Source organism: Quercus lobata, chromosome 3, assembly GCF_001633185.2.
Source record: "Quercus lobata isolate SW786 chromosome 3, ValleyOak3.0 Primary Assembly, whole genome shotgun sequence".
NCBI lineage: Eukaryota > Viridiplantae > Streptophyta > Magnoliopsida > Fagales > Fagaceae > Quercus > Quercus lobata.
In genome coordinates, this window is record NC_044906.1 from 21,204,240 (window position 1) to 21,218,737 (window position 14,498).

General features: G+C 35.5%; 2 protein-coding genes across 4 annotated transcripts; one reads left to right on the forward strand and one right to left on the reverse strand.

Moving 5' to 3' along the window:
- Positions 1-166: 166 nt before the first annotated feature.
- On the reverse strand, positions 167-5,788 carry LOC115978906 (cell cycle checkpoint control protein RAD9A). Of its 3 annotated transcripts, none has more exons than XM_031100810.1 (10): positions 5,616-5,788; positions 4,591-4,710; positions 4,402-4,510; positions 3,216-3,467; positions 3,031-3,143; positions 2,604-2,668; positions 1,584-1,831; positions 1,337-1,505; positions 551-591; positions 167-461 (listed from the first exon to the last, which is right to left on the reverse strand). In XM_031100810.1, the coding sequence occupies exons 1-10, from the start codon at positions 5,718-5,720 to the stop codon at positions 337-339; spliced, it is 1,347 nt and encodes a 448-aa protein (XP_030956670.1). In that variant the 5' UTR covers positions 5,721-5,788; the 3' UTR covers positions 167-336. The 3 variants fall into 3 exon arrangements, with proteins under 3 accessions (XP_030956670.1, XP_030956672.1, XP_030956671.1); XM_031100812.1 differs by having other exon boundaries at positions 4,623-4,710; positions 5,616-5,785; XM_031100811.1 differs by having other exon boundaries at positions 1,337-1,496; positions 5,616-5,785.
- A 5,625-nt stretch (positions 5,789-11,413) lies between these two features.
- LOC115980543 lies at positions 11,414-13,750 on the forward strand. Its single transcript, XM_031102775.1, has 2 exons — positions 11,414-13,014; positions 13,102-13,750. Exons 1-2 carry the CDS (start codon positions 11,414-11,416, stop codon positions 13,748-13,750), a joined length of 2,250 nt encoding a protein of 749 aa, XP_030958635.1.
- The last annotated feature ends 748 nt before the right edge of the window (positions 13,751-14,498 follow it).

The window sequence follows — 14,498 nt, forward strand, 5'->3', positions numbered from 1 at the left end:
ACGTTACTGGCAGATCAATTGTCATCATTTCATAAAATGTCACTTTCTAGATGTATATTAACATTGTGGACCTTCAGTATTTTACTACAAATACCCTGATGGATATGGTTATATTCAACAGTGACAACACTACAAACCATTCCAAGGCAGCACATATTCAACTACCTTTTCAAATGCTGGAGGATCTACGTTGTATTGGATTGCGTAGTGTAAAAGGCTGAGTGGATAACAAAGTATATAAGGGGAGAAGCTAACCAAAACTTTACTTTGATTAAAAATCTCATTGGAAGGGACACATTTACAACAGGGAAAGAGAACAAGCAGCATCCATCATGGCTAATGTTCTTCATAGTATGGTGGTGTAGACTGAACACACAGTTCATCCGCATTCCCATCATCATCATCATCATCTTCATCTGCATCCACCCAGTTACTAGGATGACGTTGTGAAACTGGCCCATCTGAAAGAAACAAATTGTAAATGTATTAGTCAAGCCAGGAGCAGAAACATATGTAAGACTAATCAAATTTTACTAGCTCTCTTGCTAACCTCGGGCTTCTTCTGCATAATCCTTTTCCATAGGATGAAAGCTAATTTAGAGGTCAAGAGAATACAATTACAGTCAATGGTCAATATGTATCAGAACAAATGGAAGAAAGTTGTTCTAAATAAGTTAGGTTCTAGGGTATGGTGAAGTCAGCAGTTGCTTTGGTTGACAAGAGCTATTATGCTAGATTGCAACCTTTTTCTGACCCTTATACCACATTGTCAATAGAGCTCAAGAGACAGACTTTACTACCGACTATTACAGCAATACATGGTTTCAGCGTTCAGCTATGACTTTTCCCCTCAATGGTACAACACCAAGTAAAATATGAGTCCAAGGTATAATCCTGACTATATATTGGAAAAAAATGATCCTTATTATTGAAACATTAGTATTCTTTAACATATAATAAGGCAGACAACAATAGAAGTCTTCTGATGCCTTTTCTAGAACTTGCTTTACTCAAACACCAAACAATGACTGTGTTAGAGAGAGAATTCAACTTACATATCTTAACTGCTAGCAGTCCACACATAAATCCAGACATGAAGATAATGCAATAATGACTAAATTTTTCTAACAGAAACTACATCTAGATTTTAAGTGTCTTCCTCTGAGATATAAACCCCATTGTGTTCAATGCCAAAGGCAGAAATGTATCATGGACTTTCCTCCAGTGGTGAAATGTATCATGGACTTTCATTGCTGCTAATTGAAAGCAATGATAAGTCTGAAGATTTGACACAAAAACTTGAATTGATGACATACTGAAGCAAACAGTAGGATACATATTAGGATCTGCAGGCTCATTTTCTCTAGTGGATGCAGCTTTTGAAATTTGCATTGTGCTAATTCTTTGCATCTCCCTCTGCTGATTAGCATTCAAATTTGTTTCCCCTTGAAACTGCCTTTCTTCAGTACCAATACCACTGCCACTACCACTTTTTGCTGCGCTTCCTGCACATCGGAGTCATCAAGAGTTTGAATGCAGAACATATTCTCTAGTCATCATTAAAATTTTTTACAAATAGTTACCAGAAAGTTCAGACCAAATTCTGGTGTGATCAGATGGATGCTCAGAAACATTTGGTATACACCTATCATGTTGAGCTTGGGATGCCCCATGCTCATCCTGGCCATGTGTTGTGGTAGCTGCTTGTGGAGGTTCTGAGTGATTCCCTTCACGGAGCTGTGATATAAGCATGCTTGCAAGTACAAGTGTAGAATCAAAGGTTGAGCTGGACCCATCATCTAACCCAAATTTTGGTGCCATGAGAATAGGCCTGCTCCCCAGACACATGTTTTTTAAGATGTAAGTCAGATTTTAATAACACAATACTTGCATTCAAAATGCTAAGCAAGACAGAAAAAATATGTTACGTTTTAGAGTAAAAGTTTCTATTGGTTTCCCAACAAACCATCAAGAAAACTAATTGATTGATCCTAAGATTTGTAGTATCAGTGTCAATTCATTTGTGTCTTGCTGATCATCCAATTAAAGATGATTAACAGAATAATAGAATAAGAGATGGGCAGCCAGATGATCACTTAATAAAAGCATGGACACATCGACATGCATTGGAGGCCGAAAATATGGATTCCTACTTAGATGAGGCAACTTCGGTTTCAATTCTTTTAATGATTTACATATCACCAATATTTGTACAAACTCCAATGACTGTTCTCACCTTGAATTTTGACTGTATGCATCAAACCTAAGGAGCTATATATTCTATCAAAACTCATTGTTACTATGTGGGTATCATCATTTGTGATGAATTACATGGTTGATTTATATAAACTTTCAAGTATCGTAACCACACCAAGTGGTATTGTGGGGACCCAGTTGCAAAGAGATCTACTAGTTTTGTGATTTGTCATTAATGCCAATATTTATCAATGGTGAGCCCACACAATACCATGTCTGCAGGCTGAAGCTAGCATTTGACATTGAAGTCTATCAAATGAGAAACTCTTTTGTGAGGGAGGAGGAAAAGAGGCAAGCAAAGGGAAAATAGATACATCATACATGGGATGGGACAAGATATATCTTACTCTCCAGCCTTTTCAAAATACAATTGAATGTCAACTTCACAGCCTTCACAAAAAGAAAGAAAGGCCTGAAATTTGATGATAAACAAAGAATATTGTGTCAAATGATAAACACAAACAAAAGGAGTAATACATTATTCAACAATATCCTAGCCAAAATTGTAAAATAAAATATTAAACAAAAAGACTTCACTTACCAAAAAAACAAAATTTAAAAATCATAAATGAACTATTTAGCCAACAAAGTTGACACTTATACTAGAAAGCGTAATATATTAAATCTAGTTATATTAGTATAATGACAGAGATTAGGTGAAAGTTATCTTAAAGTCAATGTTTCATCAATAGGGCGAAGGCTTTGCCAGGTCAATTATGACTCAAATGCAATTGAAGTTCAGAAAAATTAGGTACCAAGGCTTGGATTCAATACCTTCAATTCTTTCACACCAAATGTCACATCTACTGGGTCTCCAGTGTGAGTATACTGCAAAAACTCTTCTGTAGGATCTATCCATAGTTGAGTGTGCAGCGATGAATCATTCTCTACAATTGAAAAGAGCAGTTAGTATCTTGTTTATGAAAAATTCAGGGTAGAAAGACTAATATGACAATTACCTTTGGTTGGATCTATATAACTTCTAAGTTCGACAGCTTTTCCTCCTATTTCATTTGCAGCGTCAGAAGGTAAGGAGGTCTGTTCTGTTGCAATGATAGTAATCTCCTGAAGAGAGGACTGAAAATTAACAAGCAATCTATTGAGATCACGAGGCCTCACTACAAAGTTACTTGGGAATTTTGTCCTATCAAGAGATAAATGTTGTATATCGGGTTCAACATTGCAAGTAATCCAATAGGTTTTCCTCATGCCTGCAAAATGTACAGTATGAAATTGTTTGAAATCAATGTTTGAATCAAATAACCTACTAAGAAGATTGCATAATAAGAAAGTTGCATGGTACAGATCTAGTAACATTTCCATAGCACAAGAGATCATAAATCTAGAGCTTTCAAAAAGTTAGCCTAAAATCCAAATTTAGATTAGTCTTATCAAAATGAGAATAACTCATTCAAAAGCTACATGTTAAATGACTTGTGTAGGATGAACGTTTACTGGAGGTAGCCATTGGAGATCAGACCAAATACCTCTATGGTATATTATTATCCACCTACCTACATCACACATATATTTAACTTGTCTGGACTGAATGATCATCATGGGCTCACAGCCTTAGCAATAATTTCGGATTTCTTCAAAATACCATTTGGCCAACTTATATATACTCCTTTTGTGATGTATGTTACAAAACAAGGAAGGGGATTTCTCTTGCATTTTCCTTTCCCCTATGGAAGAATATTGTTTTCAGTCTCAAACAACATTTAATATGAGCCCATTTTTTTCTGCAAACTAAATAAGACCTGTTGATTGTAGAATATTTCAATAAATAAGAAGACATAAGATGGTACATTCAGCGACTCTATTTCTAATGTATTACAGTCATTCTAGTGAATGTGTTGGATACTTATCTCACAATAAATTTTTATTCCCAAAGGATACCTGTAGAACACCATAAGATTATTTCATTCCTAATCTTTCCCTGATTGCATTGCACATGGTAGAAATAAAACATTTTCCTTATCAAATAAAATAATATTCCAGCAAATATGACAATGACCACTATCATTGATGTTTAAGCACCAATCAATCTCGCCATTCTATGCCCATCTATTGGGTCTGCATCACCCTATCCCTAATAAGTCCATAGGATAGGCAAAACACAAGATATGTGAGAAAGTACTTTACCACTATAGCATTCTAACGCCCATTGCACTTTTGATGCATCAGGATCAGGCAACTTCACACTCAAATTATCAATACTTGCAATAGGTGTCCTAAGAAGAGAACAAATGGCCTGAAGATGTCAAGTCAGCAAGACTGATAAGTTGAAAAATCCCATTACAATATCTAACATGGTTAAAGAAACCACCTTACCTTCAAAAGCACACTGCATTGGACTTGGTTACCAGAAACTGTATAGACATCAAAGAAATCAGGCTTAAATGTAATGGACTGATAAGCTGACCGCGATGAATTGAGAGTGTGAAAAGCGAGCTGCAGGCAGAAAATCGTAACTAAACAAATCAACTCAATTACTTAACACATGAATATGCGATATGGTACTTACAAATTATTAACTCATTTGTTACCCATCCTTATTTGCAGTCTATTCCATATAGGTTGAAGAAAACCAAAAGGGTAATCCTAATTCTGCTAAAGTTTGATATAGTTGATGGAGATATTTCAGTAGAAAATTGAACAAAACAAAACAAAAATTTCAAACCTCTTCTCTTAACTTAAACTTCATAAAACAAAAACCTTGAACCCTCCATTCAGTAGCGAAATAATACTACATAACATGCTTGAAGAAAATATCTTGAATTTTCAGAAACCAAAAAAAAAAAAAAAAATTAAGTCTAGGCTTCAGAGCTTTACATCTTTTGAATATCTTTCTTTTCCTCCAATTTCTTGCCAACCAAACAGAGCTCCACTTGTGAATTTCTCACTCATCCAGCATAATTCATATAAATCAAGCCAAACATAACTCCGCACACCCTATTCCAAAACTAATTAAATATTATTCTATGAAAGCCTATTTATGCCCTTTACTTTTCCTTCATTTTCATACCTTCCAAACACAGTTCCCACTCACTGATTTTCTCACCCATCAAAGCATGATTCATATAAATCAAACCAAACAAAAAAAATTCCTCAGACCCAATTACATAAATAACATATAATTTCGATATACACCCCATTTATACGCTCTTCTAAAACCCTAATTAAAATACACCAAATCCCTAATAACGAGTTACCAAACCAACATGAACACAGAGTAAACTATATGAGCCATTAAATATAAAGTATAAATAAGCTGATAATTATTAAATCAAACTAATTGGATTAGATTTAACAAATTAATTATAATTTCAGTTATTTATTCAATATATATAATATACCTGAGAAGGAGAGGCTTGAATTGCAAGCTCGTTGCCGACACGTGCGAGACACGTGATGCACCGAGCAAAGGTCTTGATCGCATTCCCGCTCAGACTCAATTCCATTTTCGTGTCTCTCTCTCTGAACTCTGAGTGAGAGAGAGAAGGCGCGCTTTGGCGGGAAGGGAGAAATGAATTTGTAGTGGGCTTGAATTGGGGCCGTCTACGTGGACTTTTATTCACAAACAACCCATTTATTAAAAAAAAAAAAAAAAAAATTCTACCAATTCTCGTTCGATTTGACTAGACACCTACTACACTAACACTACTAACACAGTAACACATACACTACTTTATGAGTCATTGGCTTAAAACTTGGCTCCATTTGGAAACAATTTATTTAATTAAAATTAAAATTTTTTTATTGAAAGTATTGTAGATAAAACTAAAAGTTAGTTAAAATAGTACAGTGGGACCTATGAATAGTACTAAAAAGTGCAATGTGACCCATAAATAGTAGCAAAAATAAACTAAATAATAAAATAAACTGCCTAATATAAGTTATCTCAAACAAAACCTTAAGGCAAAACTTAAGTTTATTTGTTTTTTGAGAATTTGACAAAACTAAAAAAATATGTGACAAAACAAAACTATGTGCTTTTGTGGTTGTTAATCTGTAGTCCACAAACCACTAATCAACAAACCTAAAGAATGACATTATTAGAGCATCCACAGTAGTAGATCTATAATTTTAGCTATTTAGCACCAATAAAAGTTATTTTATCTATTTTACCTATACACATGCTACTAGGGCCGGCTCAAGGCCTAGGCAAGTTAGGCCAAGGCCTAAGGCCCCACTAAAAAACAAATATTTCCTTGAGAAAAAAGGCCCCATTTTTCATAGTTAAATGCCCAAATTTTTATAAAATTATATATATTTTTTAAAAGGTTGTACATTTTTTTTATTAGTGATGTACAAATTTTACTATTAGCTTACAAATTGCCATGTTATTAATCACAAAAAATATGATATAAACATTCATTAGTTAAATTGATGAAGTTCATCAATGAGAAACAATATCACATTATATTTTGAACATTTTATAGTACTTTTAATTAGCGCATTTTTCTTTTTCATTTCTATTAAGACTCTCAAAGTACGAGACTAATAGAACCTTAACTCAATTGAAACCCTAAAATATTTCGAAAAGATGTTGCAAATGTGTTAAATCATCAATTATAGATTAATCTCCCCTAATAGTTTGAGACTTTAATTTTTGTAAACTAATATCCTACAAAACCATGCACCAAATAATATCTATCTCTCTCTCTCTCTTAAAATCAAAATATAAAATTAAAAATTAGATTACAACTTTATTTAACTATGCATCGTCTTATATTCAAAATAAAGTATCTTTTTCAATCGCAATATATTTTTATTTCTTTTTATTAAAATTTATAATTTAACTATGATATTCAATTCTCTATATGAAATTAACATTAGTATAGTTGGTATTATTTATATATTTAATGTATCAAATTAACCTTAATTTAATTAGTATTAAATAATTTTGTTTAATTAATATTTACATATTAAAGGCCCCACATAAATTTTTCGCCTTAGGCCCCAAATTATGTTGGGCCGCCCCTCCATGCTACAGCAGTGGATCTATTTTAGCTTTCAACACAATAAAATAATATAAATATCACAATAAAATAATATAATCACTACAATAAAATAATATATCCCCTACCAAAAAAACATACACAGCACCAACCACCTTTACCATCAGCCACCACAGCCACAGCCACATCCACATCCACAACCACAACCACAACCACCCCCACCACCACCACCGACCACAACCACCACTCTACTTTGGCAACCACAACACAACATAGAAAGAAAAAAAAACAAAACAAAAAAAACAAAACCACAACCACAATCACAACCCCATCGCCACTAGTCACCATAACCAAAATCCACAAACTCACTGTCAAAATCATCCACCACCACTACCATAGCCAAAATCAACCACCACCACCACAGCTACCAAACCCATATGAAAATACATTAAAAATAAATAAATAAATAAATAAAACAAATAAACAAACTTAATCCCAGCAAAGAGAATAGAGAGATGGCATGGGTCTGATCGAAGGATTGGGTGGAGGCGTGGATCGGCGGAGTGGGGAGGATTGGGCGGCGTGGGTCTGATCGGAGGACTGGGCGGAGGCGTAGGTCGAAGGCGTGGATCGGCGGCTTGGGGCTTGGGTCGGCTTGGTCCGGTGATGTTGAGGCCAGCGGAGGGGCACGGACTAGGCGATGGGGCTTGGGGAGATCGGCGATGGGGCTTGGCGTGCATCGGCAAAACAGATCGATGATAAGGGAGCTGGCCGGTAGTTGAGGGATGAGGGAGATGAGAGAGTTGGCCGGCTAGCTGGAGAGAAAAAAAAAATTGAGGAAGAAAGAAGAAAGAAGAGAAGCCGAAGAGAGAGAGAGAGAAAGAGAAAAGGAAATGTTTATTTAATGAGAGAAGAGAGAGAAGTGTAATAAATTTTTATTTTTTTATTTATTTTTTTTTTTTTTTACCTTTGAGCTACAATGCACATCTAAAGATAGATGTGCATTGTAGCTCCACTGCTGCATCATGGTTTTTTGTGATTGAGAGTTAAAAAATACTATTATACCTATATAGCACCACTGCTATGAGTGCTCTTAGTGGTGTAAACTTAGATTATATACTTTTTGGTGCTCCTTAAGATCCATTTCTTTTTGAAATTGTAAATTTGTAATTACATGCATTTTGGCAGTGAGTTATTAACATTGAAAACTTTTTCCATCATGAATTTATGATTATAAAGATTTGATTTATTATTATTATTATTTTTTTATACAAGATAGAATTCTACTTTAGCTTAATCTAAGTGTATATGTGTGTGAAGCTCCCTCCTAAAAACTTAATCTTCAGCCCTTGCCCCCCACAACCCACAAGCACTTATACTTAGTTATACTTAAAACTGTCAGAATTGGAAGAATATTAACAAGTGACATTAAGTGCAATTCATTTCTTTAATTGATTTTATTCAATCTCTCTAAAAAGGTTGCGTTGATTTGTTTTTGTAAAAAAAAAAAAAAAAAAAAAGCTCGTTTTAAAAGTACAAGTCAACCAGACCCGACCCAACCCGCAACCCGATTGACTCGTTTAAAAATGACCCGTTTTGACCCATAGACCCATTTGACCCGTAGACCCGACTCGAACCTGACCTGACTTGCCCGTTTTGCCATGTCTAGTAGGAATGATAAATCTATTTGACAACCCAATCAGTCTGCCCCGTTGTTGGAAGTTCCAGAATTTGTGAAATAATTTGTGATCCTAGATTTTTTGTGATCACAAATTATTTCAAAAATTGAGTAGGCCAGTTGAGACAAGAATTTGTGAATTAATTTGTGATCCTAGATTTTTTTTAAGAAAAAAAAAAGGTATGACTAATAGGAACACAAATCCATTTTAGTATGATAAGTTTCTAAATCACAAATCCATTTTAGTATAGTAAGTTTCTAACTCATACCGAATTTTGATTCGACCTAACCAAGTTAAATAAGTTTCTCTGTATTGGTTGCTAGTCACTTTTATTTACAACTAAGGAAGAAGTACATTTCCAAAATTGAAGAAGTACATTTTATTTTATCTAAAAATTGAAGAGTACCATTTATTCTTGTCATGCTCTGTTGAAACAAATCAGCATAGCATTTTGGTTTAGTTTGGTATGTTCGGTCTATTTCGGTTCACTTCGGCCCATTTGGTCTAGTTCGGACCACTTTGGTCCATTTTCATTTCGGTACGTTTTGGTCCATTTTAGTACAGTTTGATACACTTCAGTCCATTTGGTCTACTTCAGTCCAGTTTGGTCTATTCATTTCAATTTGGTACAATTCGATCCATTCATTCCATTTTAGTCCATTTGGTCCAATAAAGTCCATTTTAGTTCATTCATTTACTTTGGTCCATTCTGGTCTAGCTGAGATCACTTTGGTCCATTCAATCCACTTCTATGATGCTTTGAGATGAGAGGTTTGTGTAGAAAGATAAACAACTTAATTGACAATTATGTCACATTCTCAGTGTAATGTTGGTAGGTTGTTGATAAAATTACATTTTTATTATGTTATTAAAGTATTGTATTTTTTTTAAAAAATATAAATGATGAATTTACTTATATTTGCTTCCTCTTTAGGTCATTTAAAATGTATAAAGGATGAACCGTTTGTAAAGAGTACTAGAAAAAAAAAATTCTAACCACTCATTACTTTGTTTACAAAATATATTGCCTTATATAATAATAGAATGTAAAATTCATTATCTTTCCTTAAAAAAATTACTAAAATTAAAACACTTTTTTTTTTTGAAGATAAACACTTTCAAATAACAAATATAGATTGCTTAATTTAGAAAATATAAAGTTAAACTATATAGTTAGTCCTTATCTTTTACACTATATATCAATTTAGTCCCTATCCTTTCAATTGTATCAATTTGGTCCCAAATCTTTAAGTGTCATATCAATTTGATCCCTGTCGTTATCCCCTCAGATAGAAAATCTGATGTGTCAAATGGAATAATAAAAAATAATTTTTCATATCAATTGCCAATTGTACCGCCAAGTCAAATTAAAAATAAATTTTGAAAAAATCCAAAATTTATGTTCAAACCCTTAAGTAATCGTTGTGCTTTCACGCTTACCAATCCGATTAAATCAAGGGTTTTTCTTATTGTTTCGATTTTTATGTGTTTTTGCCCATCTGGGTCTTCTTGGATTGGTTTGAAAATGGCTTTGGTTTCGGTTTTATCGGAAATTTTGCAGCGACCCACAATAGTTTGATGTGTTAAGCAAGTTGATGATGTTCATAGTGCCTCTTTGGGTAGTGGTTCTTGTCCTGGGATGCACGGACGCGGCTCCCAGGGTCGCGCACCCGCGTCCGACGCGGCGGGACGCGGCGACGCGGGAGGGACGCCGCAGACCGCGCGTCCCTGCCGCGTCGTGCCGCGTCCACGCCGGGCCCGAATCGGGCCCTGTATCGGCCAATCGGCCGAAACGGCCGAGTCAGGCCGAAAATAAAAAAAAAAAAAAAAAAAAAAGGTGCAAAACGCACCGTATGACTAAACCTAAAGTACCCAGACCCCCTCAAACCCTAACATTTCGTCCAACACTCCCAAAGTCCCTCCCTCACTCCGCCCCTCATCTCCCTTCTCTGTGTGCTGTCACTGTGCTCCCTCCCTCATCTCTATTCTCTGCGTTTTGAGCATTTTGTGAGTGCTGTGTGCACTGCATTGCTTCAGCTTTCAGGTATGCTCTCTCTCTGCTCTTTTCTTGAATTTTTGTTCTTTGTTCTTTACAATTTCTCTCTGAATCTGAAAATTTATATCCTTGACTGCTTGCTGTGTTTTTTTACTTGTTTTTTCAATTATTTCTTGTGGGAGTTAAATGGTTTTGTTAACATGTGATTTGTGATTTGTGGTTTATGGGAGTTAAAGGGTTCTGTGTTTGTTTGCTGTGAACCTGGTTACTGTGTTCTGGTTGCTGTGTTTTTTTTACTGTGAACTTGGTTTGATTAATCATTAATTTATTGTGTTAATAGTTATTATTTGTAGGTTATTTGTGGGAGTTAAATGGTTTTTTTGGTTCTGTGGTTTTGTATTTTTTTGCTGTGAACCTGGCTGCTGTGTTTTGTTGTTGTGAACTTGGTTTGATTTATCATTAATTTATTTAGTTAATAGTTATTATTTGTAGGTTAAATTGAATCTATTGAATTTACAATGGACGAAGTTAATAGCACAGAAAGTTCACAAGAAGTGTCAAATGCTGAATCTCCTCTTTGGCAGTATGTGACTAAAGTAGAAAAACCGGCTGGTGCATCTGTTAAATCTGGTGGAAACACATATTTTAAGTGCAACTATTGTGATGTAGTTTTTATGGGATCCTATTCTAGGGTTAAGGCTCATTTATTACAAATTTCTGGCAAAGGTATTAGAGCATGCCGTAATGTGTCAAAGAGTCATAGGTTGGAAATGCAGCAAATGCATGATCAAGTTGAGGCTAATAAGTTAGAGCAAGAACAGAGAAGTCAAATTCCCTTACCCCCACCTCCCCCAGGCCGTGGGATACCTATTTCCCCATTTCGGAGACAAGAAAGGAGTGATAGTAGTCATAGTACAAATCTGGTTGATGCTAAGAGGAGGAAGGTGACTATGAATACTACTTTGGAGAAAGCATTTCAGAATAATGCTAGACATGATTTAGATAGTAGAATTGCTAGGATGTTTTACACCGGTGGGCTTCCGTTTAACTTTGCAAGGAACCCACATTATCGTAGTTTCTATGCATTTGCTGCTACTCATAGCATTCCGGGTTATCTTCCTCCTGGATACAATGCTTTGAGAACAACACTTTTGCAAAAGGAAAGAGCTCATGTTGAAAGACTCTTGAAACCAATTAAGGACTCTTGGCTTGAAAATGGTGTAAGTATAGTTTCTGATGGATGGTCAGATCCACAAAGGAGGCCTCTTATTAATGTTATGGCTGTATCAGATGGGGGTCCAGTATTTATAAAGGCAATTGATGGGTCAGGTGAGTTCAAAGATAAGCATTACATTGCTGGGGTGTTGAAGGATGCTATCAAAGAGATTGGACATGAAAAAGTTGTCCAAGTCATCACTGATAATGCAAATGTGATGAAGGCTGCTGGAGCTCTTATTGAGGGTGAGTATCCAAAAATATTTTGGACACCTTGTGTTGTCCACACTCTCAATCTAGCTTTGAAGAATATTTGTGCAGCAAAAAACACTGAAAAGAATGAAGTTACATATGAGGAATGTAGTTGGATTACACGTGTTGCTGATGATGCATCCTTCATACGTGTTTTTATCATGAACCATTCTATGAGGTTGGCAATGTTTAATGAATTTTGTCCATTAAAATTGCTCCAAGTTGCTGATACTAGGTTTGCTTCGGTGGTTGTAACATTGAAAAGGTTGAAGTTGATAAAAAGATGCCTTCAAGCCATGGCTATTAGTGACCAATGGGCTTCTTATAGGGAGGATGACGTTGGAAAAGCTCAAAAGGTGAAAGATATGATTCTAAGTGATCTTTGGTGGGATAATATTGATTATATCCTTGAATTCACGGCACCCATTTATGATATGCTACGAATAGCCGACACAGATAAGCCTTGTCTTCATCTTGTGTATGAGATGTGGGATTCCATGATAGAGAAGGTGAAAGCAGTGATATATCGACATGAAGGCTTGGAAGATGATCAATATAGCTCATTTTGGGTTGTGGTGTATGATATACTCATTGATCGGTGGACTAAAAATTCTACTCCACTACATTGCTTGGCTCATTCCTTAAATCCTAAGTAAGTACATTTATTATCTATTTTCCTTAGTTCACCCTTTAGTAAAACACACATTTGATCTATATTTGTTTTTTAATCTTTAACTAGGTATTATTCCATTGAATGGATTTCGGAGAATCCAAAACGCATCCCTCCACATCGGGATCATGAAATTTCTATGGAAAGAAGCAAGTGTTTGGAGCGATACTTTGAAGATGAGAATGACTTAACGGTGGTGAAGTATGAGTTTGCTAAATTTTCAGGAGGGAGGTTTCCTTCACCAAGTGCCTTGACGGATAGGTGGACCTTACTACCTTTGGTTTGGTGGCAATACCATGGCTCCGCATTTCCAACTATTCAAACCCTTGCCCTTAAACTTCTTGGACAACCATGCTCATCCTCATGTGCTGAGAGAAATTGGAGCACGTACAAATTCATTCATTCCTTAAAAAGAAACAAAATGGCTCATGCATGCGCTGAGGATTTGGTATATGTGCATTCTAATCTTCGACTCTTGTCAAGGCGCAATGAAGAGTACATACATACCGCAACAAAGATGTGGGATATTGCAGGAGACTCTTGGAATGAGAGCGACATGCATGGAGGAGCTGGAATTCTTGAGAATGCAGCTCTTACACTTGATGAGCCAGAGTTGGAGGCTATAGTTATTGGGAATGTTAACACTAGTGCTACTACTAGTGAAAGTGAAGTTCGAAGTGAAGCTATTGATCTTGAGGATGATGATATTTGTGTTTGATTGTCTTGTTAATTATCTTTTATTTTGTTTTAGTTTCAAACTTATGAGTTGTATTCTAATTTCCAAACATCATGGAATGTTTTAGTTTCAATCTTATGGATTATATTTAATTTATGAACATCATGTTTTAGTTGTTATCTACTATTGCTCTTAAATTTGGTATTTGTTTATATAATGTGAAAAAGTAAAAGTATGCTTAGCAATATATTAAACATATATTATAAAAATATTTTTAATAATTTTTTAATCGCCGAGTCCTGCCGCACCCGCACCCACCTTTTTCAAAAATTGCCGAGTCCCGCACCCGCACCCGCACCCGCACCCGAGTCCCGAAACGCACCCGTGCTTCATAGTTCTTGTCAGGGTTTTGGTTGGGTGGGCATGGAAGCCCAGATGGGCCAATGTTTTCATTGTTTTGTCCAAAGATACTACTCCAACTAGCACAACACAATCCACGTGTTTTGCATTTGGTTCAATTCCAAGCTTGAATTCTTTGAGGTTTCAGTTCCCCAATTGCATTCCCTAGACTTAATGATGAATGATGACGATGATAATTATTGATAAGGAGGCTCTTTGTCACATGCTGCCACGGTGGTACCCAGGCTTATTCCAGATTCGTTAGAGGTTTTCAAAGTCTATAAGTGAATTGACAACTTGGGTTTTGCAGATTATTATTATTATTTTTTATGGTTATGCTTTGGATTGGGATGTTGAATTTCGATTAATAGAAAAAAAATTAAAGAGTTGG